Source organism: Orcinus orca, chromosome 1, assembly GCF_937001465.1.
Source record: "Orcinus orca chromosome 1, mOrcOrc1.1, whole genome shotgun sequence".
Lineage (NCBI taxonomy): Eukaryota > Metazoa > Chordata > Mammalia > Artiodactyla > Delphinidae > Orcinus > Orcinus orca.
Window position 1 is genome coordinate 177,871,613 of NC_064559.1, and position 25,515 is coordinate 177,897,127.

The 25,515-nt window shown below is 47.6% G+C and overlaps 2 protein-coding genes and 1 pseudogene across 6 annotated transcripts in view; 2 read left to right on the forward strand and 1 right to left on the reverse strand.

Annotated features, from left to right (window-relative positions):
* The window catches only part of SLC2A1 (solute carrier family 2 member 1), a 28,433-nt gene extending 20,896 nt beyond the window's left edge, over nt 1-7,537 (forward strand). For 2 of the 3 annotated variants that reach the window (XM_004266351.4, XM_033421952.2), the window contains 8 exons: nt 2,105-2,265; nt 2,419-2,659; nt 3,337-3,499; nt 3,586-3,773; nt 4,033-4,137; nt 4,569-4,670; nt 5,872-6,075; nt 6,442-7,537. In XM_004266351.4, the coding sequence (XP_004266399.1) occupies nt 2,105-2,265; nt 2,419-2,659; nt 3,337-3,499; nt 3,586-3,773; nt 4,033-4,137; nt 4,569-4,670; nt 5,872-6,075; nt 6,442-6,642 (1,365 nt within the window). In that variant the 3' untranslated portion in view covers nt 6,643-7,537. The remainder of the gene's footprint in view (nt 1-2,104; nt 2,266-2,418; nt 2,660-3,336; nt 3,500-3,585; nt 3,774-4,032; nt 4,138-4,568; nt 4,671-5,871; nt 6,076-6,441) is intronic. The other variant, XM_033421953.2, reaches the window with a different exon arrangement.
* The window catches only part of ZNF691 (zinc finger protein 691), a 79,056-nt gene that overhangs the window by 14,705 nt on the left and 38,836 nt on the right, over nt 1-25,515 (reverse strand). Inside the window, exons 3-4 of one of the 3 annotated variants that reach the window (XR_007474201.1) lie at nt 12,383-23,579; nt 11,474-11,588 (exon numbers count right to left, since the gene is read on the reverse strand). The gene's annotated coding sequence lies outside the window, so the exon portion shown is untranslated. Of the gene's footprint in view, nt 1-11,473; nt 11,589-12,382; nt 23,580-25,515 lie in introns of those variants that run through there. The other 2 variants (XR_007474202.1, XR_007474211.1) reach the window with 2 other exon arrangements.
* LOC125962688 (protein BEX3-like) lies at nt 12,555-22,355 on the forward strand (annotated as a pseudogene).

The following is a 25,515-nucleotide window of genomic DNA, read 5'->3' on the forward strand; positions in this document are numbered from 1 at the left end:
AATTAAGTGTCATCTGGGGCAAACACCTCTCCTTGCCCCTGCAGAGAGCCCCAAGGACATCAGTGCCCTGGAGCCCTGCTTGTAGGTCTGGTTGCTCTGGGCGGCAGAGTGTGAGGGACAGGAGGGAGAAAGCTTTCCAGCCAGATGATGGGCCCTCCAAGGGGTGAGGGCCATCTATCTGGACAGTTCCCTTATCCAGGACAGCTTGCTCTCTGCAGAGCCTGATAAGTGGAGCATTACTGTTCCCAACCAGTCCTCCTCTGGGGTTGGTTTTGTCCCTTGAAGAACACAAGCACTTTGTGTTTGTTTTGTTGAAATCTGCCTTCTCTGCCCCTGGCGGAAGCAAGGGCTGCTAGGAGGGAAGCCTAAGGCCCTTTCATTGCTCCTCCATCCACTTGCTAGGCCCCCCTGCACCAGCTCTGGGACAGGCCCTGGGGTGAATCCACTGGGGTCCCTGCCCTCAGGGAGGACAGACTCTTGGGACCCTCTGAGCTGGGTCTCAAAAGGTTTCAGCGTGGTAAGGCAGGTGGGCCCTCCAGGAGGAGTAACCGTGGAACTGGGGGAAAGGGTGCATAGGGCAAAAGTAGAGATGCTGGGAGGTGGGACTGATACCTGGCAGGAGCCTTGACTTTGAATTATGGGACGCAGGCTCTGTTAGCCTTTGTCAGTGGCCTGCCCCTGGGTCAGTACCGGAACGTGGTAGGGTCCCTCAGCTCAGTGGTGGTACCAAGCACCGTGTGAGCACTGCCAAGGGTGTTCATTAACTTCCCGCAGCACTATGGAAGTGGATATTGCTAATGTCATTGGAGATAAAATCATTTGCCTTCGGTCACACTGGAGATGAGTGGTAGAGCTGGGTCTGAACTTGGCTGCGTCCGGGTTCCTCACCCCTGAGCTGTCCAGCTTCCCTGGGACAGACAAGTAGATAACTCAGTGGGCACTCCTGGGACTGTGGGCCTTGGGTCCCCATTTGGCGGTTGCGGCTACCCACAGCCTCCTCTTCTGCTAGACCCCTGGAGCTTGGGAGGGTTACGGAGGGCCAAGAGCAGTGCCAGTGGAGATCGTACTGTATGAGAGGCTGCATATTGCCCAGTTCACACAAACTTGCAGTGGGGAGGGGTGCCAGATGGGTTGGGCTCGCGCGGAGTTGAGTTTGAGCTGCAAGTGGGGAGGGGAAGAGGGGCATGCAGGTTTGTGACTGGCTGAAGTCGGGAATGTTCAGATTATGTGAGCGCGAGTTCGTGTGTGTGATGGCGTGTGTACACGGGAGGCTGTTTCTGGGTACGGTGGGCCTGTGGCTGCGCGTGTTGCTGGGTGGGTCTGGCTTGTCCCGAGGCACTGGGCATGTATCTGCATCACCTGAGAGGAGGGGTGAGTGTGAGCAAGCAGAACCAGTGCTGCCCGCCTGCCACATTCCTGGGCCTGGGCCAGCCAGGCCCTCCCTTTGGTGGGGGCAGGGCTAGCGGGAGGCCTGTTCTAGGACAGGTGTCTCCAGTTCCTGGAACTGCTTCCTTGTCTGTAGCTTTCCCTGTACCGCCCAACTGGGCACCTGAGAGAGGGGACGAGGCCATGGGTCCTTCAGAGGGGAACTCCCAGGCCAGCCGGGGGTGGGTCTCACAAGCATTTGTGTGCAAGTTGCTCACACCAGGCCTGAGTGCAAAGTTAGCCTGCCCTTCCCTTCCTCGAAGGGCCTCTGTCCAGCTGTATTTCCTCCCTAGCAAGGGGGATTGGGGAGGGGCATGCGGGAAGACGCACTCTCTCTCTGAGCCTCTCTCTGCTATGCCTGAACTTCCACCACTGTTCACTTGCCATCATCCCCAGAAAGTCCTGTTGAGCGCCTGAAACTACGGGGCACTGGAAACCACCCCTGGGGGAGGTGTGAGAGCCGGCGCCACTCTCCCTCGGTGGTGTGGGTGGCTGAGGCCCACAAAAGGGGTGGCACCCGGCGTAAGAAAGCAGCGAGTTTGGGGCTGGGCCTGGTCCTGGGCCCCTGGGCCCCCTCTAGCATCCCGTGATAAAATGGTCCTCTTGGAGGTGGGGGAGTGCAAGGGAGAAGGATGACTGGGTCCTGGCCTCGCCCACCAGGCTGCTTCTGCTCCTGCAGGTGATTGAGGAGTTCTACAACCAGACATGGATCCACCGCTATGGGGAGCGCATCTTGCCCGCCACACTGACCACGCTCTGGTCCCTCTCTGTGGCCATCTTCTCCGTGGGGGGCATGATTGGCTCCTTCTCTGTGGGCCTTTTCGTTAACCGTTTTGGCCGGTGAGCAGAAGGGGTCCTGGCCCTGCCCAGGGAGTGGGAGGTGGGGGGCCTTCCCTGGCTGTCCTAGGGTCTACCTATGACCCAGCCCCTGGGGCCTCCGGGGGGTCCAGGGACCTGCCTGACCTGTGACCTCCTCCCCGTCCTGCCCCCCAGGCGGAATTCAATGCTGATGATGAACCTGCTGACCTTTGTGTCCGCTGTGCTCATGGGCTTCTCAAAACTGGCCAAGTCCTTTGAGATGCTGATCCTCGGCCGCTTCGTCATTGGTGTATACTGCGGCCTGACCACTGGCTTCGTGCCCATGTACGTGGGGGAGGTGTCCCCCACGGACCTTCGCGGGGCCCTGGGTACCCTGCACCAGCTGGGCATCGTCGTCGGCATCCTCATCGCCCAGGTAAGCCCCCACCTATGGCTCCAGTGCCTCAGGTGTGTGTCCTGATTCACCTCCTCACCTGGCCTTCCACAGCCCTGCAAAGGGCAGCCTCGTAGACACATCCTAGGCAGAGGTCCCGAGAACACCACCGCTCACCATTCTCCCGGGGCCCCCCCGGTGGGAGAGCAAGTCCAGATGCCTGGACCCTTCTCATCCCAGCCCACTCAGCCTCGCGTCCTTTCTTCTCACTGTGGGGATCCAACCACAGGGCAGCCCACTGGTTCCTCAACATGCCGACCCTCTCACACCTCCACGCCTTGATGCCTGTATATATATATATATATATATATATATATATGCACTCCCCTCTCTCGAGGCTCTCCCTGCCCCATCCCTAAATCGTCCTGTGGCAAAGTAGCAGCCCCCATCCCCCTGCCAGACATGTCTGTAGCCCTGCCATCTTATCCCCACTAATGCCGTGATGTAGGTCCTACTTCCCCCTTGTCACAGATGAGGAAACCGAGGTTCGGAGAAGTTAAGCCTCACGTTAGTGGCAGAACTAGACTGAGAACTAGAGCCCTCTCTCTAAAGCAGCAGCTGCCACAAAGCAGGCGAAGAAGGCCCCTGGGTGGATTGGGGCCGCGAGTGGGCCCGGGGCAAGGTGCTCACAGCTGCTGCTCTGGCCCTGCCTCCCCCAGGTGTTTGGCCTGGACTCCATCATGGGCAACCAGGAGCTGTGGCCCCTGCTGCTGAGCGTCATCTTCATCCCAGCCCTGCTGCAGTGCATTCTGCTGCCCTTCTGCCCTGAGAGCCCCCGCTTCCTGCTCATCAACCGCAACGAGGAGAACCGGGCCAAGAGCGGTACGGCGGGCCCTGCCCCTCCCCGCCCCCGGCCCCGGCCTCCTCCCTGCTCTGAGCCACCCCCGCCTTCCCTCCGGCCCCCCCAGTGCTGAAGAAGCTGCGCGGGACCTCGGATGTGACCCGCGACCTGCAGGAGATGAAGGAGGAGAGCCGGCAGATGATGCGGGAGAAGAAGGTCACCATCCTGGAGCTGTTCCGCTCGACCGCCTACCGTCAGCCCATCCTCATTGCCGTGGTGCTGCAGCTGTCCCAGCAGCTGTCTGGCATCAATGCTGTGAGTGCCCTCACCCACCCTTTCCTGTGGCCCCAGCCAAACCCTGCGGTCAAGTGTGTGCTGTGGACAGGTCCCACACTTAAAACAACAGATGAGCCCCTGCCAGAGGAGCAGCTGTCCTTTAGAACCAGAACCCATGAGGGCACTGGTGCAGTGTCCCCTTCATTCTTTACTGACCGTGTGTCCTGACCCCACTGGGACAGAGGCCGGGGAAGAGCCACCGCACCTGGCTGAGCTCCGCGAATTCTGTGTCCCGTAGGTTTTCTATTACTCCACAAGCATCTTCGAGAAGGCGGGGGTGCAGCAGCCTGTGTATGCCACCATCGGCTCCGGCATCGTCAACACAGCCTTCACTGTCGTGTCGGTGAGTCTTTTGCATCGTTGCCCACAGCCAGTCGGCAGCTGGGGTCCAGCTTGGGGCCTCAGGGCCTCATGACCAAACAGCAGCCTTTACTGTGAGCCAGGCACGCATCACGGGCTCCCTAAGTGCTCTCTCATTTCATCTTGGACAACTTGTCAAGTTCATTACTCTATCAAACAGCTGATGACACTGGCGCTCAGAGAAGTGCAATGGCTGGCCCAAGGCCACAGCCAGAATGCTCAGCTGTCTGGCTCTCGGGGGCCAGCTCTCATTCCCTCAGATCCTATGTAGTCCCCGAGCTGAGCCCCAGGGAGGAGGCGTCCATCTCTGCAGTGCCACGTAGCTTTCCCAGCACTGGGGGCCACCCTCCCGGAGGAAGGGGTATGTTCAGAGGGGCACCAGGCAGTCTGCACTGACATCCTCTCTGCCCACAGCTGTTTGTGGTGGAACGAGCTGGCCGGCGGACCCTGCACCTCATAGGCCTGGCCGGTATGGCAGGCTGTGCGGTGCTCATGACCATCGCGCTGGCGCTGCTGGTGAGTTGCCTTGCTCGGGGGGCCAGGCGGCAGGTGGGGGGAGCTCACGTGGGCATCAGACCCCAAAGTGCCTGTCTCAGCCCCAGGCTGGCGAGCCGCACTGGAGGCCAGGTGTTGGCAGGGGGGGCTGCCCTCGCCCTGGTTCTGCACCCCTCACAATCCCGGGCGTGGGCCTGACCTTCTGCCTCTTTAAGGCTGGCTCCTTCCATCCCGCTCCCATCCTGTCTTCAAATGGCTCCTCGCTGCTTGGTGCTTTCTCACCACCGCACCTCCAGCCCCAGACTTCAAGTTCTCTCTCCCCAGGAGCTACTTTGCCTGATACTAAATTTTTCAAAGTCTTCTCTGCATCTTCAATTCATCCTCAGAACAGCCCTAGAAAGTAATGCCCTCCTCACCACAGAGGCGTGGAAACATGCCTCATCTCACTCAGTCCTCACGACGCACAGGTGTAGTTCAGTCAATATTCCCATTTCTCAGGTGAGGAAACCTCCCCCAGTGAGGTTAGTAATGTAGCAGATAAAGGACGAAGCCAGGAGTCAGCCTCAGGTCTGCTGGCCCCAAGCCCATGACTGTAATCTCTGTGATGATCCTGTCCCAGGCACTTCACACACAACACTTGATTGTCCAACATCTGGGCAAGGAAAGCACCAGTACACTCATTTTACAGCCGAACCAAGGCTTAGAGTGCGGTGATGGCCGAGAGGCCTGGCAATACCGTAGGAATGAGCAGCCGATCTGGGATCTGGAACAAAGCCCATGTAACTTTTCTACTGCAGCTTCCTCGAGAATGATTATACGTAAAACCACATGCCTGCTCTGTGTCAGTCCTGAGCAGGGCACCTTACAAGCCTTCTGACACCCACCCCCAGGAATGTTCTTCCACATCCTCCTACTGTAAGCAGACTGCTCCACAGCCAGAGCCAGGGGACCCCAGGGACCTCTTCTTAGCGCTTTCCACATGCAACTACATGACCATTCTGGGAGGGCAGACCACACAGGACTTAAACTGTTTTGTTCAGATGAGGAATCCGAGACCCGGCACAGGGTACCTAAGTCACACGGCAAATCCAGGATCAACCCTGGCCTCCTGCTTTCCAGCCTAGAGCTCTTAGGCCTGCCCTGGGCTGCCTTTGCAGTTTGTTTCTTCTGAGGATCCAGCACAGCCCAATCTAACTTTCCTCCCATCTCTCGTCCTCAACAGGAGCGGCTGCCCTGGATGTCCTACCTGAGCATCGTGGCCATCTTTGGCTTCGTGGCCTTCTTCGAAGTGGGCCCCGGCCCCATCCCATGGTTCATTGTGGCTGAACTCTTCAGCCAGGGCCCTCGTCCAGCTGCCATTGCTGTTGCTGGCTTCTCCAACTGGACCTCAAATTTCATTGTGGGCATGTGCTTCCAGTATGTGGAGGTGAGAACTCCCAGAGTGCCCACACTCAGCATTTCTCTCCTGCATGCAGGACCCCATAGTACTGTGCAAAATGCTGTCCCTACCGTTCTTACGGGAATCATGCCGGGGAGGAAACAGGCTCAGAAGCCCAAGTCACACAGGGTTCTTTCCTTATCTTTGAATTTTCTGTTCTGCTCTGCTGTGGGAAACTGCTCCTATCACATGCCAGGTGCCGCAGAGTCTAATACTAACATCCCAATGCTCCTGGGTTGTCGGTGGGTGTTCCCTTTTTCAGATCAAAGGCCCAGAGGTAAAGTGACTTAGCCAAGGTCCTACGGCCCGATGTAGGGTCAGGTCTCCAACCGAGTGTTTCTGTGTATCTTTCAGCAACTGTGTGGTCCCTATGTCTTCATCATCTTCACCGTGCTCCTGGTTCTGTTCTTCATCTTCACCTACTTCAAAGTTCCCGAGACGAAAGGCAGGACCTTCGATGAGATTGCTTCCGGCTTCCGGCAGGGGGGAGCGAGCCAAAGTGACAAGACACCAGAGGAGCTGTTCCACCCCCTGGGAGCTGATTCACAAGTGTGAGGTGCCCCACACCACCAGCCCGGTCTGCTCCCAGCAGCCCAAGGATCTCTCGGAGCACAGGCAGCTGGATGAGACTTTCAAACTGACAAGATCTCAGCAGAGCTGGGCCTGGGGCTCTTTCCTTCAGCCAGTAGTGATGTCCAGAAGAATATTCAGGACTTTTAATGGCTCCAGGATTTTAACAAAAGACTGTTGCTCAGATCTATTCAGACAAGCAACAGGTTTTATAATTTTTTTATTACTGATTTTGTTATTATTTTTTTATCAGCCAGAGTCTCCTTTATCCACATCCCTGGCTTCACCCTGAATGGCTCAGTGCCTGAGGGTGGGGACCAAGCCCTGCCTAGACACTTGCCTTCTTTGCCAAGCTAATCTGTAGGGCTGGACCTATGACCCAAGGACACACTAATCGAACTACGAACCATGAGTCTTCTACCCCAAAAGGTGGCTCTGGCCACTCCTTCTGTGGGCCTGGGTCTCCCCACCTAGGGATCAGGCTCCAGGATCAGGCTCCATTAGGATTCGCCCATTCCTGTCTCTTCCTACCCAACCACTCAAATTAATCTTCCCTTGCCTGAGACCAGTTGGGAGCACTGGAGTACAGGGAGGAGAGGGGAAGGGCCAGACTGGGCTGCCAGGTGCTAGTCTCCTTTGCACTGAGGGCCAGACGGTCACCAAGAGAGGAGGGCCATGGGAAACTGAGAACTCACTATTCAAGAAGACGTGAACACTCCTGCCCTGCTGTGTATAGTTGGAAGATATTTATATATATTTTTTGGTTGTCAATATTAAATACAGACACTAAGTTATAGTATATCTGGACAAACCAACTTGTAAATACACCACCTTACTCTGTAACTTACCTAAGCAGATATAAATGGCTGGTTTTTAGAAACATCGTTCTGAAATGCATATGGGTTGAGGGTAGACAGATTTGGATGGGAATGGGAAAGAAGCAACTATTAGAGCGGCTTCAGACTTTTTGACTCCAAGATTCAGTCACTTCCAAGCACCTTTGATCAACACCCTCTACTGCTTAAAAATCTGTTTGATCTCTATTACCTAGAGAAAAATCTAAAAATCTTGGCATTCGAGGCATTCCCATTTTCCTTCACGTAGGATAGCTGGTATTCAAAAAAATGACAGCTATGTGCTGACCTTGATGCTCAGGCATCAAGATAATACGCGTTATCTTGAATGTGAGGTACGTACTATCTCTGTACATTTGACAGGCTCAGAGAGGTTAACGTGCCTGAAGTCTCACAGCAAATATGCTAAAACCCCTGCTTTTAACAATTATACTGCAGGAATTGCCTGGTGGGCCAGTGGTTAGGATTCGGCGCTTTCACTGTGGTGGCCCAGGTTCAGTCCCTGGTCAGGGAACTAAGATCCCGCAAGCCGCGTGGCCAAAAAAAAAAAAAATTATACTGCACACCCCCCACCCTATACCCCACTCCTCACCCCAAACCCCCAGCCCCTCCAAAGCAAAATGAACCATGTTCACTGCATGGGCAGAGTGAGCTGTCAAGCTGCCTTCTCCCATCTATTTAATTCAGAATGCCCCCTCTGATCCAGCTTATAGGCTACTGCACACCCTCTAAAGACTTCTAACCCCCTTCTCCCAATCCCTGAATTTCAAGAGCACTTCATTTGTTCCTTTCTTGTGGCACTGTATCTTTATCACGTCTTTTATCACCACCTTTATCACAAGTTCCTATTTCCCCCACTAGTCTCAAGTTCATGGAAAGAAGTCAATTTGGTTCATCTGGGTCTTCAGTACTAAATACAGTGCTTGGCACAGAGCAGGCACTCAGAAAACAGTTGAAATAAAAGCACCAAGGATATTTGTCCCTAGAGGCTCAGCTGACAAAATCGGGGGGTGGGGTGGATATGCCTGTCGAAGCCTTCATAACTGCACACAGGTTAAACTATCAAATCTGCTTGCCATGAAGCGGGGTTGTACGGAGAGGGTGAGAAGGGAAAACGGGTACATCGTAATTGGCAGCGCCTGTGTGTATTATCATTCGGTACAGAGAATCTGAGGAGTTAGCCATCCCCATCTCACAAATCAGGTGTGACGCTCGGAGAAGGGTTGTGCCTTGCCTGAGCCTGGGGGCAGGGTGGTTAACCGATGAAGGGCTGCGACCAGGTGCGATAGAGGCGGCCTTATCACATGGCCCCAGCAGGCTTCTGTTGAAAGGAGTTAGCTCTTGCTTCGCAGGGGCCCCGGGAGGGGTAATGCAAAGAGGAGTCAGGGGCCCAGGATGCCAGGTGCGCACTCAGGGCTCTTAAAATCCTATGGTGGCACCCTGGCCGCTGTTCCCACCGGATGGAAGGAAACGGACTAGGGGTGGGGTTGGGGCGGAAGGGGCACGCTAGAGGCCTGAACTTAAGGATGCAAAGCAGTGGCGCCCGAGGAGGCCCCAAAGCGGGGCGGCGCCCGGTAGCATCCCGGCCCCACCCCAGCCCAGGGCTCCACACCCTGGTCTGAAAATGCCCGAGAACCCACTCCCGGGTTCCCGCCCCTCACAGGGCTTGCACCAACGTGCCGGGGGCCACCATTTCCCGAACTGCTAGGTGCACGCAGGCGCCGGAAGACCCGGCCCACCCCCGCCTGGGCCCACAATGCTCCGGGAAGCACAGCTTCCGGTCCCTTGACGCCTTTTCTCTAGGGACTGCAGTCCATCGCGGGTGTAGAAGATTTGGGGCCGGGGCGATCTTCCATCTCTCCCAGACCGTAACAGCGGTGCTCTAGGGCCCCCTCAGCAGTCGCGCACCCACCTGGGTAGCCTCCTTTGCCGACTGGCAGGAGAGGCGGGGCTACGCGGTTTCTCCACCAATCAGAACCGCAGTTTTGGGCTGGTGAGGGGCGGGCCCCAGGCTCCCACCAATCACAGCCTGTCTGCCCTGGGCGGCGGTCCAGGAGCCTCTGAGGGACACTAAGCATGTCTGTCTTCTGGGAAGTGAGTTTGCTCCAGGAGCTGGCGACCGTGGCTGGGTTAGCGCTTTCATCCTGGGGAATGTAGCTCACCTGGGACACCTTATCGCGCATAAGGTGACGCCTACGGTTTGTGACGAAAAGGGGTAAACAGGTAACGGGGCTGCTCCCAGACTCCCTTCTTTTCCAGTGCTTAGCTCACTGACAATTTTGTGAGATCCTTTGCATATTTTGGGCTCACAAGTCTCCTCTCCCTGGAAACCTACATCAGGTTCCCCCGCTGGACCCCACACTGTCCTGTATTTCCTCCATCAAAGCCCTCACCACACTGTACAGTTGACTGTTATTCCACCAGTGGGGAGGCAACTGCTAAGTCATTCCTTTGTCGCCGGTTCCCACCACAGACTGAGTGAATTTAGACCTAAAGAAGTTCCACAATCTGAGCTCTTCCACTGCAGTTTTAGGGAGAAAATCCAACAATTCAGAAAGTGTTCTTAATAATGGGGAGAGAATATTCATTCTCTTCTGTGAAAACTACATTTTAATGCCCTCTTTCTCATTCTATGATTTTTATTTCTTAAGTCACCTACAAATCTGACCCCTTCTGTCCACTTCAATTTCTGACCCTAGTTCAGACCACTCATCATCTCTCTGGGGATCACTGCAGCACCTCCTCACTGTTCTCTCTGCTTCCTGTCTCTTTCCCCTCATTCTCCACACTGCAATCTTGGTGATCTTTCTAAAAGGCAAGTCTAGTCATGTTTCTCTTCTACTTAAACATGGGTTTCCTGGGTCCCCATTTCCCTCAGGATAATGTCCAGCTTTCTTAGCCTGGAAATTCAAGGCCATTTGCAATCAGTTTCTACCTCTCAGATGCAGCCTCCCCTCTCACCCCTGCCCCCCATCCCACTGCAACCATCCTCCAGGCATTGATCACCCTGTCCTCTGACCTCCACATACTCCTTCCCCTGTGGGTCTTTGGGGTTCCCTCCACACAGGCTGTTCTCCCAACTACTCTTGTGTTCCACCAGGTGACCATACCCCATCACAGCCCAAGGAGTTGACTGAGGAAGCTCCTCCTTGGAGGCTGGCTCACCTGTTTCTTGGGACATTGCTGCCAACTAGTGGCTGTTGTGTGAATGTTTAGGTCAGGGCTGGTTTTAACCTCAACCTTTCATGGGTTCAGAGAGAACTGACTGCTTTGGCGATAACTCTTCACTGGGACTATTACAATAAATCCATTTGGTAATCCCATCCCCAGCACCCCAGAATGACTTCCTAAAGCAGTGTCTGAGCACATTACTCTACAGCTTAATGCTCCCCACCGTCTCATGGTAAAGTCCGAATTCCATAACCAAGCAGTCAAGATCTTTCACATTTGGGTCCTTGGAGACCTTATCTCCCAAAATGCTCCATTAACACTCTAAGATCCAGCTAAGCTGATGTACTCAGTGTTCCCTGGACAGCTCCTCACCTAACTATCTAATCTTAAAACTTTTTGTTCAATCTCCTTCTTTCTCCAGGTCTGCCTTTGGTCTCTCCATAAGGCTGTTTGATCTCAAAAAAGACCAAATTAACACTTTCTCTATGAAGCATTTGTTCATTCCTTCAACTGTTACTTAACTGAACACACACTCTTTGCCAAACTTTCTCCTCAGCTGTGTGGTGTCTTGAAAAGAACATGGTTTCTAGAGTCAGACAGAGTTGACTTCAGATCGAGGCTCTGCTACTTAGCTGAATAACCATGGGTAAGTCACTTCACCTTTCTGATCTTCAATTTCCTCATCTGTTGTGATATTAAGATGAAATAAGATAATGTGTGTGTGATGCATGTGTCAGTTAGAGTTACTCCATATTCCCCCTTTCACCCCCTTCATAAAGTCTGGTACTCACCCCCCAGGTTTCTGTGAATTCCCAGGGATCTCTTCCCTTCTCAAGGTCATCTCTGGCTCTGATGGTCGGCATCTCCTAAACCACCTGGTGCAGGGTTCCCAGTGCAAGCTCTTTCCTGTCATGGAACCCATATCTTTTCATTAGTTTCACTTCATTCATTTATTGAGCACCTGCTGGGTGCCAGGCATTGTTCTAGGGCTGGGGATACAGCAGCAAACAAAACAAAGATTTGCCTTCATGGAGCTTACATTCTGGTGGGGAAAACCCAGCAATCAACAATCAACAAACGTATAATAAAGTATCAGATGATGATTTGTGTTATGGGGAAGAAAAGGCAAACCAAAGAATAGAAGATGATGGATGTGAGGGTGAAGTGGGTGGCTTGATTTTAGATGAGATAATTTGAAGGTCTCCCTGAGGGTGTGATATCTGAACAAATGTGAATGAAGTAAGGGAGCAAATCATATGCATAATCTGGGGGAAAGGCTTTTCTAAGCCAAGAGAACAGCAAGTCCAAAGGTACAAAGGCAGGACCATGTCTGGTGTGTTGAAGGACAAGCAAGGAGGCCAGGATGGCTGGACCAGGGCGACAGGGAGATGAGGGCAGAGAGGTGGCAGGATGCTAGATCATGTAGGGCCTCATATATCACATGAGGACTTTGGGTTTTGTTTTGGGTTTTTTTTTTAATGTAAGAAGAAACTTCCCAGTTTTGGTATTTTGTTTGTGTTCATTATAATATGCAGTTATGCTTAGCAGGTTAGTTATCATAGAGTTAGTGAGCAAATCCACCCTCCTGTGACATACTTTACAACTTGGAGGGGACCTATATTGCAACACATATAGTTTTCTGTAATGAAAATATATTGTAAGGGGAAAACAACCCATGGAAGATAATTATGAAAACAGACCTCTGACTCTTACAGAAATTTCATTGCCTTTCCCAGTAACGAGTCTTGGAAATTTCTACTGCTCTGCAAGATAGAAATAAGTATAAAGAATAAGTACTAAGTTTCAGGGCGGCGCACTTGTGGCGGGAATCGGGAGCAGGAGACAGCAAGGAAGGCCCAGGGAAACGAAGAAATGGAGCAGCCTGTGCAAAAAGGAAAGGAAAACCGCCTTTTGGGAGGGGGCGAAGGCCACCAGCCGGCAGGAAATAATAGACGGGGACAGGCTCGCCAACTTGCCCCTAATTTCTGATGGGCCATACCCAATAGGCAGGTCAAAGATGGGATGGGTGGAGATGGAGATTACATGGAAATGTTCATGAAGAGATGAGCGAAATCAGGAGAAAACTTAGGGAGCTGCAGTTGAGGAATTGTCTACATATCTTTATGGGGGAGCTCTCTAATCACCATGACCATCATGATGAATTTTGCCTTATGCATTGACTCCTGCCATTTTCCATGAGATTAGTACTGTGATTCCCACTGTTGTTCTCTTTTTTCTTGCATTTTCCTGATACACCTTTTCTGATCCATTTGCTGTGAACCTTACGTAATTTCCATGTCAGGTGGGTTCTGTGTTACCAGCTTCTAATTGGAGATTGCCTTGGCACCCAATCTGAGTTTCTGTCAACAAACTCAGATTGAGAGTTTCACCCATTTGCATGGAAAATGTGAAGTTAATACAGCAATTAAAAAGCAAAAAAAAAAAAACCCAAAAAAACAAGAATAAGTATAAATTTAACCTAAACTTTATAAAACCTGGGAAGTAGATATTCTCTGTCCTCCCTCCTTTCTTTCTAAGCAGAGGGTACAAGATCTATTGGTGTTTTGAACTTTCAAAAGCACTTGTGTCAACAGGCTTCAATCAGAGTTTCTCAGAAAGTACCATTGATACTCGTGACCTAGGGTTTAAAATCTGATTTTAAACGAGGAAACTCAAAGTACTGGGGGCCTATAATTTATTTCCTTAAACCCTACTGCAGACTGTGGTGTAATTATGGCGTGTCTTAGTTCCCCCACCTCCACCCCAGCCTGTTGACCCCCCACCTTGACGTCTGGTTCCCAGTGGTAAACCCTCAAAGAAGCTGAGGGTAGAGGTTAGAAGTGTGGGCTCTGGGGTCATATTGCCCAGGCAAGAATACCCATCACTTTTTGTTTGTTTGTTTTAAAATGAATTTATTAAAGAATAGTCTTAGGAAGGCAACAGTGTTTGATGTGTCATTAAAAAGAAAGTTATGTTTCTTCATGATGTATAATAAATGTAATGTAAGAGGGTACAGAGTTATAAGCTTCTTTCTACTGGAATTCTCTGATAGTATGGCACAGTGTAGTCATTTCTGCAATGCTAGAATAAATTTTTTAAAAAGTCTCCTATGCTTCTCTTCGAAAAGAGATGAACAATAACAGGATGGCATTAAAAAGCCAGTTTTTTTCTATTCATTCTGTAGTACTGGAGCCAGAATTTTTACCATCGCAGGCTACACTTTTACAAGTTATTTATTTATTTATTTGGCTGCGCCAGGTCTTAGTTGCAGCACATGGGATCTTCATTGCTGCGTGCAGGATCTTTGTTGTGGCATGCAGGACCCTTAGTTGCAGCCTGCGGGATCTATTTTGGTTGCCGCATGAGGAAACTTTAGTTGCGGCATGCACAACTCTTAGTTGCGGCATGTGGGATCTAGTTCCCTGACCAGGGATCGAACCCGGACCCCCTGCATTGGGAGCACAGAGTCTTAGCCACTTGTCCACCAGAGAGGTCCCACTCACAGGCTACAATTTTCACTTTATCAAGTTCTGTCACCTCTCTGAATTCAACATCATTCAATACAAAAGTCCATACATTATCGCAGAATCTGTAGGTATTTAGAGAGCCCTTCAATCCTGCAGATAATGTTTCAGACGTTTGAAATCTCAGTAACTCTTTAGGGAAGGTAGCCAAACATACATAGGCCTGGAATTGACTCTGTTCCTGACCTTCTGTACCAACACTGAATATACAGCCTTATCAAACTGAAGTAAAGCTTGAAGGGCAAGTTGGGGGGTAATCTGTTGAGATTGTATGAGCTCATCGAGGCTCTCCTGAAGACTGTTTCCCAAAGTGGTATTTCTGTGCAACTGATGTGCCATGGCTTGGGAGGGAGAAATTCTTTTTGTTATTCAGGCTTACACTGATGTCCTGTGGAAGAGGCGCTTCCTGCCTCGGAGAGAGCCAAGAGAAGCTGCTCGGCCAGGAGCCCAGCAGGACCACCCTCCCCCCACCTCTCCCATCACCTTCTATTGTCTTTTTACAGAGGTGGGAGTGGAGGCTGACAGAGGACACAGTTAATAACACCTACCCCACAGAACTGTGAGGATTAGGCAAGACCAAGTTGGTATACTCTTAATGTGGTGCTTGATTGTAGAAATGGTAAAAATTAGGAGCTATTTTTATTTTCTGATAACGTTATTTCTCCATCCGTGTCATTTTCTTTGCGCTCTGCTTACTATTGGCCAAGATTATAGCTAGCTAATCTTCCTAACTAAATGCCTACTGAGAAAAAGCCAGGGTGAGTGAGGCTTCTCCCTATCTCTGCTTGGAGGTTACATATATTTATGGCCACAGTGATCCCTGGTAGCCAAGTTTCTATCTTTAATACCAGTAATGGCTAGTATTTAGATAGCGAGTGCTATTTGTCAAGCACTGTCCTAAATCTGTGACATGTATGAATACATTGGATCCTTACAAACATCCTAGGAGGTGGACACTATTATTATTATACCCATTGTATAGATGAGGCAGCTGCACTTGGGCCACCAACACAAACCACACTCTGTAAGTGGCCTCTTATTTCCATTCACACCTATGGGGGGACATGGCCTCTTTTGCAATCAAACCAAGAGAGAAAAACAGTCTTATCTCCCGTTACTCTGCCTGATAAAAAGGCAGTTATTATTTCCACTTATTGCTGAACAAATCAAGACACAAAGAAGTCAAGCAGTTCTTTTCTTGTCACATCATCATCCCTAGGGGCAATGCTATACGCTGTCTGCCAAGCACAGCTGCTTAAGCACATGAAGTGCAATGGGTAAAGACATGATTTTGAAATAGAAAGCACAGCATTTTAATCTAAGTAATGCTGCATATTGACTCTGACCTCTCTTAGACTCAGTTTCTTTATCTATGAAATGATGATAATAAGTGAATCTACATCACAGGTTTGTGAGTATTGAATGAGGAAAGACTTACAGTACGTGGCTCATAGCAAGTGCTCATTCAATGGTTACTATAATCATTTTGTTTGTTTATTTGTTTTTAATTCTTTTTTTTTTTTGCGGTACGCGGGCCTCTCACTGTTGTGGCCTCTCCTGTTGCGGAGCACAGGCTCCGGACGCACAGGCTCAGCGGCCATGGCTCACGGGCCCAGCCGCTCCGCGGCATGTGGGATCCTCCCAGACCGGGGCACGAACCCGTGTCCCCTGCATCAGCAGGCAGACTCTCAACCACTGCGCCACCAGGGAAGCCCTTTAATTCTTTTTTTAATTGAAGTGTAGTTGATTTACAATGTTGTGTTTTATTATTATTGTATTATTATACAGCCAACCTATGCTGGCTCTCTTAAAAACCAATTAGAACAAAAGCAACTTGGTCAAAATCTGTACATTTGTTTGTTCTTTTATTTTGGGGCAATAGGTGCTGGAGCTTGGGCCAAGCTTTAGCCTTTCATTTTATACTTTCAAAAATCATGTCTAACTCTTTGAGACATATTTTCAGAGGCAGGCCCTATTAGGGGTATTTTATATCAGGACATTTATGGAAAAAGGTATATTGTTCTCTGAGTAAACTGAAATAACTTCTCAACCAAGTTGACTTCCTCCACACTCTTCTCATTTCATCCTTCACACTCAGGTCTAGGATTATGGCTCCTCCCTGCTGGATGGCCTTGATGACTGCACACTGCAGAAAGAATACCTAGCCTGCCATTTAAAACTCTGTACTCTCTGGCCTGCTTTTTCTTACACCCTTACCTCTGCTAATACCCCTAGTAATCTGTAACCTTTTTTGATATAAAGTCTATTTTGTCTTTTTGCTCTCTTTTGCTTACTATTTCCATGGAATATCTTTTTCCATCCTTTCACTTTCAATCTACTGTATTTGTGTCTTTGGATCTAAAGTGAGTCTTTTCAGAGGAATGGATAAAGAAGATGTGGTACATATGTATAACGGAATATTACTCAGTCATTAAAAAGAATGAAATAATGCCATTTGCAACAACATGGATGGACCTAGAGATTGTCATACTGAGTGAAGTAAGTCAAACAGAGAAAGAGAAATATTGTGTGACATCCCTTATATGCAGAATCTAAAAAGAAATGATACAAATGAACTTACTTACAAAATAGAAACAGACTCACAGACATAGAAAACAAACTTATGGTTACCAAAGGGGAAAGTGGGGGGAGGGATAGTTAGGGAGTCTGGGATGAACATGTATACACTGCTATATTTAAAATGGATAACCAACAAGGACCTTACTGTATAGTACAGGGAACTCTGCTCAATGTTATGTGGCAGCCTGGATGGGAGGGGAGTTTGGGGGAGAATGGATACATGTATATGTATACTCCAATATAAAATAAAAAGTTAAAAAAAATAAAAACTAAATAAAATAAAGTGAGTCTTTTGTAGGCAGCATATAGTTGGATTATGTGTTTTCTATCCATTCTGCCAGTCTCTGTCTTTTGATTAGAGAACTTAATCCATTTACATTTAAAGTAATTCCTGATAAGGAAGGACTTACTTCTGTCATTTTGCTACTTGTTTTCTATATGCTCCACAGCTTTTTGTTCCTCATTTTCTGTGTTACTGTCTTCTTTTGTGTTTAGTTGATTTATTTGTAGCAAAACATTTGCATTCCTTTCTCATTTTCTTTTGTTTATATTCTGTAGTTCTTTTCTTTGTGATTATCATGGGAACTACATTGAACATCCTTAACTTATAACATTCTAATTTTAATTTATAATAACTTAACTTCAATAAGATGCAAAAACTCTGCTCCTTTCCATCTCCATCCCCACCCCTTTTGGTTGTTGATGCCACAGAATTACATCTTTATACACTGTGTGCCCCAAAACATAAACTAATAATTCTTTTAAATTTATTAGTCTCTTAAATTATGTCAAAAATGAAATTTGGAGTTTCAAACCAGTTACAAGACTACTAGCTTTTAGACTAATTAGATTTTTTTCTTTAAATGTATTAGTCTCTTAAATCATGTTGAAAGCAAAATATGCAGTTACAAACCATTGTTACAATAATACTAGCTTTTGTAACTGCCCATGTATTTACTTCCGTTGAGATTTCTATTTCTCTATATGGCTCCAAGTTACTGTTTAATGTCCTTGTATTTCACATTGCAGGACTCCCTTGAGCATTTCTTGCAGATCAAGTATAGAGATTGATTTCTTCAGCTTTTGTTTATTGGGGAATGTCTTAATTTCTCCCTCACTTTTGAAGGCCAGTTTTGCCAGATATAGGATTCTGGTTCACAGTTTTTTCCCTTGAACACTTTGAATATGTTGGCCCACTGCCTTCTGGCCTCCAAAGTTTCTCATGAGAAATCTGCCAAAAATCTTATTGAGGCTCACTTTTGTGTGATGATTTGCTTCTTTCCCGCTGCTTTTATATCTCAGTATGAGTCTCTGAGTTCATCTTACCTGGAGTTCATTGAGCTTGTTAGATGTTTATATTCATATTTTTCATCAAATTTGGGAAGTTTTCAAACATTGTTTTCTTCAAATTTTCTCTCTGTCCCTTTCTCTCTCTCGTCATGCTGGGTCTCCTGCAATGCATACAATCAGTCTGCTTGATGTTGTCCCACAGTTCCCTTAAGCTCTGTTCACCTTTCTTTTTTTTGGCGTTACGCGGGCCTCTCACTGCTGTGGCCTCTCCCGTTGCAGAGCACAGGCTCCGGATGTGCAGGCTCAGTGGCCATGGCTCACAGGCCCAGCCGCTCCGCGGCATGTGGGATCTTCCCGGACCAGGGCATGAACCCGTGTCCCCTGCATCGGCAGGCAGACTCTCAACCACTGCGCCACCAGGGAAGCCCTCTGTTCACTTTTCTTTAATCTTTTTTCTTTCTGTTCCTCAGACTTAACAATTTCTATTGTCCTATCTTCAAGTTCACTGATTCTTTCTTCTGCCTGCTCAAATGTGACTTTGAATCTCTCTAGTGAATTTTTCATTTCAGTTATTATAACTTCTGGCTCCAGAATTTCTTTTTGGCTTCTTATTAGGTTTTCTATCTCTTTATTGATATTTCCATTTTGCTCATAGATTACTTTCTTGACTTTCTCTACATCTCCCTTTAGTTCTTTAAGCATCTTTAACACAAGTGTTTTAAGTCTTTTCTAGTAGATTCGCCATCAGGCTTTTTTCAGAGACAGTTTTTGTTGGTTTTTAAAATTATTTTATTTTTTGAATGGGCCATGATATCTTGTTTCTTTGTATGCCTTGTGGTTTTTTATTGTTGTTGAAAACTGGACATTTGAATCTAATAATGTGGTAACTTTGGAAATCATATTCTCTCCCATCCCCAGGACTTGATGGATTTGTTTGTTTGTTTTGTTTTATTGTTGTAGGCTATCTCTGCACCACAGATCAGCCTGAGATGTAAACTTAAGGTCTCCTCAGGTCTTTTCTGGACCTGCATCTTTCCCTGGGTATGTACAGTCACATTCTAATTTTCCCCATATATGCAGTTGTTTTTGAATCTCCTAGTCTTTAATATCTGGGCTCCAAAAGGAGAAAAAGAAAAATGAAGGGCAGGAAAAGGGTGCTGGTCCTTTAAATCACCTGGAAGTCACTTGAACCAGAGGGGGAGTGGCTTGTGACAGTGGGGGAAGATACAACAACAATAGCTGCCCTTCTCTTTGCACCTCTGTGATCAGAAGCGGCAATCAAATGCCATTTACAGCAACATGGATAGACCTAGAGGCTGTCGTACTGAGTGAAGTAAGTCAGACAGAGAAAGACAAGTATCTTATGATATTGCTTATATGTGGAATCTAAAAAAATGGTACAAATAAACTTATTTACAAAACGGAAATAGAGTCACAGACATAGAAAATAAGTGTATGGCTACCAGGGGGAAAAGGGGAGAAGGGATAAACTGGGAGATTGGGATTGACATATACACAGTATTTTTTAAAGATTTTTAAAATATTTATTTATTTATTATTATTTATTTCTGGCTGCATTGGGTCTTCGTTGCTGTGCACAGACTTTCTCTAGTTGCAGCAAGTGGAGGCTACTCTTTGTCGTGGTGTGCAGCCTTCTCATTGCAGTGGTTCTCTTATTGCAGAGCACGGGCTCTAGGTGCGTGGGCTTCACTAGTTGTGGCACGCGGGCTCAGTAGTTGTGGCTCACAGGCTCTAGAGCACAGGCTTAGTAGTTGCTCTGCGGCACGTGGGATCTTCCTGGACCAGGCACGAACCCGCGTCCCCTGCATCGGCAGGCGGACTCCCAACCACTGCGCCACCAGGGAAGCCCCTTATGTGAGTTTTGATAGTTTATATCTTTCAGGGAATTGGCCCATTTCATCTAGATTATTAAATTTGTGGGCATAGAGTTGCTCATATTCCTTTATTATCCTTTTAATGGTCATGGGATCAGATGCCCCCTTTTTCACTTCTGATATTAGAAATTTGTGTCCTCTTTTTTCTCAGTTAGCCTAGCTAGAGGCTTATCAACTTTATTCATCTTTTCAAAGAACCAGCTTTCGGTTTTGATCATTTTCTGTATTGATATCCTGTTTTCAACTTCATTGATTTCTGCTCTAATTTTTATTATTTCTTTTCTTCTGCTTACTTTTGATTTAGTTTTCTCTTCTTTTTCTAAACTTCCAAAGGTAGAGCTTAGATTATTGAATTTAGAGTTTCCCTCTTTTCTAATATATGTTATTCAGTGCCATCAAAGCACTTCTTTTGCTACATCCCACAAATTTTGATAAGTTGTGTTTTTCATTTAGTTCAAAACATTTAAAAATTTCTCTTGATATCTCTTCTTTGGCCTGTGTGTTGTTTAGAAGTTTTGTGTTATTTAAAGTTTATTTAATACTTTAAATTCTATATATTTTGGGACTATCTAGCCATTTTTCTGTTGCTGATTTCTAGTTTAATTCCACTGTGGTCTGAGAGCACTCACTCTATGATTTCTGTTCTACTCCTGAGTGCTCCAAGCCGTGCCAGCTTGGGAGAAGGGCTATTGTGAGTGAAATGAAATGGTTCCTCTTATCTGTTTCAGTGTAGCTGTTCTTGGCTTTTAGTTTGCCTGGGTACTGTGAGTTTCTTCACTGGTTTCTGGAATTCTCATAAAGGCTTTTTGGACTGTCTATTATTGTTACGTCAATGTCTCTGTTGGGGAAGAGAGTCTGAGCTTCTTATTTTACCATCTTGCTGTCATCACTCCTCTTAGTCAGATTAATTTTTGTAAAGAGTATACCTGGAAGCTGAGGATCTTTACATTGATTCCCTGTAAGCTAAATATGCTCACATACCTCTTGGAAAGTTTTTGTGAACCCCCAGGGGTATGCATACCCAGTTTGAAGACAACTTTTCTAGAGGGTCCAGATTAGTATTCCTCTGGCTTCCCTTGGGGTTGTGTTTTCTAACTCTGCTCCTGTTGTGCTGACAGGGTACCAGCTCCCTATTCAGGTTCTCTTCCATCCCCTACCTGGGGCATCTGGGTCAAGGGAACTGTCTGGCAGGCCTTGAGTGATAAGTGATGGGCAGCCGTCCTGGGCCCATATGTAACAGCAGCAGGGTTACCATTTGACCAGGAGGGCAGGCTATTCCCTGTTCACCCTTAAGAAGTTCTCCATGTTTACCTCAGACCCACATACCCTGAGAAATGAGTATCATGGTGGGCTGCCTTCTATCACTAGCCTCTCCCTCCAGGAAGGTAGGAGGGAAAAGGAATGAGCTGTTCTCTCATAGAGCCTGAATGGCTCCTTCTCTAGCTCTACTCCTGTTTTCCCCCACTTCCTATGCAAGCCTTGGCTTCTGAATGACCACAGTCAGGTTTTCAGAATGGGTGCAGTTTGATAAAGATGTCCTTCCTCTGAACAGCCAAAGCAAAAAGTGTGATCAACTCTATTTCACAAAGTCTCAAGCTCAGGCACCCTGCACACCCCCGCTCTGGAACTAAGCAGTACCCTTTCCATGTCTGTAGACATGCTGTCTCTGGGACAATGCTCCATTCCTTTGGGTGTCTGGAAGCATGGTCTCTGCTTTGTCTCAATTTGCCCCATATGTCTGTGGTTTTGTGGGTATCTTGTGGCTAGGTTCTTCACACTCTGAAGTGGTGGTTTTAACCCTGAGCCAGGACCTGGGCCTACTCTGGGAGCCTTTTGACCTGCCTACTGCCCAGGCCCCAGGCCTTGGGTATAAGTAACTTGACGGGGGTGCTCAATAAATGGAAACTAAAAACCTTAAACCCAATCAACATTACACTTGATAACCCCAACCCTCTCTAGGACTCAACCCATTACCAAGGGCTATATGGTGGCCCATTCTAACATGGATCTGGGCCGAAACCAAATCACAGTAACCAACACCTTCCATCTGTCTCTTCCTCTAGGCTGGTTGCTCCTTGAAGGCCACTGGAACACTGTCCCCAACAGGAATCAGCCTAACACAAAGAAGTTATCAATAAGTGTCTGGTGAATTTGACTTACCTTCCTTATACTACATAGCTACTACCCACAATACCATAAAAACACTTCCCCATCTTCCTTATTTCTCTTCTGAGGTAACAAACCCAGGCTCCTGTAATCTGGGTTTCATTCATTTACATAAATGCCTGAACAGCTTTTATTTTGGTCACTGATGAAAGGAAAGACAGATATCCCTGCTCTCAAAATGCAATAATGGGCAGAATAAAGGATACACAGTTAAGTTATAGTGTTGTATCGTGATTCCTGGCCAAAAGGAAGAGACTATGTCAGCAGTACATGTGAATGATATAGTGAGGTACTTAAGTAAGAGAGAAGTTTGCCCACTGTAATGGACATCTGTTTTTTCTGACTGTCATCCAATCACCCTTCTCCAGGACTGCTCCCTCCCTACTCTCAGCCCACGTGTTTGTGGTGGATTTGACGCCACCTCCAACTCTAGGGGTCAACCTGAGACGCCAGGCATGGCTATTTAAAACATCACATTTTCTCGGTCACAGTAATTAGTTCCAGAATAGACCCATGAGCTAATCAGAGTCAGTGAGATGCAATGATTTCTTTGTGGGAACACTGGGAGAGAGGCAGCCACATTTTCCAGCTGTCCTTGAGCCCAGAGGAATAGCACCAGTCATCTTGCACCACAAGAAAGCCTGTGTCTGAATGGACTCAACACAGACTGATGGACAGAGAGAAGCAGGGTTTGAGTCTGTAGCAACCCTGCCTGAAGCCAGAATTTTCTGTCACATGAGCCAGTAAAGTCTCTTTCCTTGAGCTGAAATTGACCGCTTAGCTGTGAAGTCAACCTATAATGCATATGAGCAGACATTGCTTAAGTCACTTCAAAATAGTTTACTTAATTATTCCAAAGTCATTTGACTTTTCAGGAGGTTGATCCATCAGGGAAACCACATGCACACTGGTTAAGAGCACAGGCTTTAAAGCCAGACACGCATGGAGTTGATTCCTGTTTTCTTAACCTTTCTGAGCTTCCATTTCTTCATCAGTTAAATGCAGATAATAATAGTGTTGATGTGATTTTTTTTTCATGTCTGAGGGCAGGTTTTGTGAGCACAAAAGACTACAGCATTTTAAGTTCTAAATTAATATTAAATTTTTTCATCTACAAACTCAAAACCTTGGCTTTATTTAAAACTTAAAAGTTCAACTTACAAATATATTATTCTATTTATAAATTGATTATATTTATATAAAAATAATGATTAGGCTTAAGGAGATCTTTTATTATTGTTCGGGTAACTCAGGCAGAACAATTAAACTCTGTTAAACAATTCCATTTTGGGGGGCTTCCCTGGTGGTGCAGTGGTTGAGAGTCCGCCTGCCGATGCAGGGGACGCGGGTTTGTGCCTGCCGTCTGGGAGGATCCCGCATGCCGTGGAGCGGCTGGGCCTGTGAGCCATGGCCGCTGGGCCTGCGCATCTGGAGACTGTGCTCTGAGGCGGGAGAGGCCACAACAGTGAGAGGCCCGGGTATCACAAAAAAAAAAAAAAAAAAAAAAATTTTAAAATTTATAAAATGTAATTTCATTAAACATTGTAAACTGAATGAAATTTCATGTATTCTCTTTTCATTTTACACCCATCATATGCCTGCTCAATCAAGTTTCATCTCTGGTGAGCAAATTCTTCCCAAGTACTTAACAAAAATTTGTTACATATATATAAATAACATATAGATCAGGATTTCTCTGGTGGCGCAGTGGTTAAGAATCCTCCTGCCAGGGCTTCCCTGGTGGCGCAGTGGTTGGGAGTCCGCCTGCCGATGCAGGGGACACGGGTTCGTGCCCCGGTCCGGGAGGATCCCACATGCCGCTGAGCAGCTGGGCCCGTGGGCCATGGCCGCTGGGCCTGCGCGTCCGGAGCCTGTGCTCCACAGTGGGAGAGGCCACAACAGTGAGAGGCCTGCATACCACAAAAAAAAAAAGAATCCTCCTGCCAATGCAGGAAATACAGGTTCAAGCCCTGGTCCGGGAAGATCCCACATGCTACAGAGCAACTAAGCCCATGTGCCACAACTACTGAGCCTGCGCTCTAGAGCCCACAAGCCACAACTACTGAGCCCGTGTGCTGCAGCTACTGAAGCCCATGTGCCTAGAGCCCATGTTCCACAACAAGAAAAGCCACGGCAATGAGAAGCCCGCACATCGCAACGAAGAGTAACCCCCACTTGCTGCAACTAGAGAAAGCCTGCATGCAGGAACGAAGACCCAAAGCAGCCACAAGTAAATAAATAAATAAATTTTAAAATAAATAAATAACATATAGATCTAGTAGATCTAGTATTCTAATATTATTTACATGGGAATTCCCTGGTGGTCCAGTGGTTAGGACTCTGTGCTATCATCACCAAGGGCCTGGGTTCAATCCCTGGTCGGGGAGCTAAGATCCCACAAGCTGCACGTCATGGCCAAAAAAAAAATTTTTTTTTAAATAATATTGTTATTGGGCTTCCCTGGTGGTGCAGTGGTTGAGAGTCCGCCTGCCGATGCAAGGGATGTGGGTTCGTGCCCCGGTCTGGAACGATCCCACATGCCGTGGAGCGGCTGGGCCCATGAGCCATGGCCGCTGAGCCTGCGCGTCCGGAGCCTGTGCTCCACAACGGGAGAGGCCACAACAGTGAGAGGCCCGCGTACCGCAAAATAAATAAATAAATAAATAAGAATATTATTATTTACAAACAATTAAATTTCCTTACATTTCATAGGTCTAATCTACCAAACTAGGCTAATCTCTTAGATTCTTCAATATGCCATATTATTTCAAAATTACATTTTAAGTACCAAACACATACACACAATTATTTTAAACACAAAAGTATTTTATGTGATAGGTTTGATTTATTTATCATTTCTATATTTATTTATTTATTTGGCTGTGCTGGGTCTTACTTGTGGCATGTGGGATCTTTAGTTGCGGCATGCGAACTCTTAGCTGCAGCATGTGGGATCTAGTTCCCTGACCAGGGATTAAACCTGGGCCCCCTGCATTGGGAGCATGGAGTCTTAGCCATTGGACCACCAGGGAAGTCCCCATTTCTATATTTAATTCTAAGCCTTTTCAGACTTGAAAAGCCACTTACGCACTGAGAAAGAAGTTCTACCATCTCCAGGGATTTCAGATTACTGGGTCAACAATTCATAATCATGATAGAGTTACCATCTAGGGAGGCCACATTGAGGTAACCAGCTTAACAGTTCCTGGCTGTGATATAGTTACCTTCTTAGGAAGGCTGAGATTGACACCTTAAACAAGTCAAGGCTATTGGGTTGACAATTTATTAGCACAATAAGTCATTATCAGTCAGAGATTTGACACCTGAGCTTTGCAGGGTTCAGGATGACTCTATCTGAGCCACATGTGGATACACTGA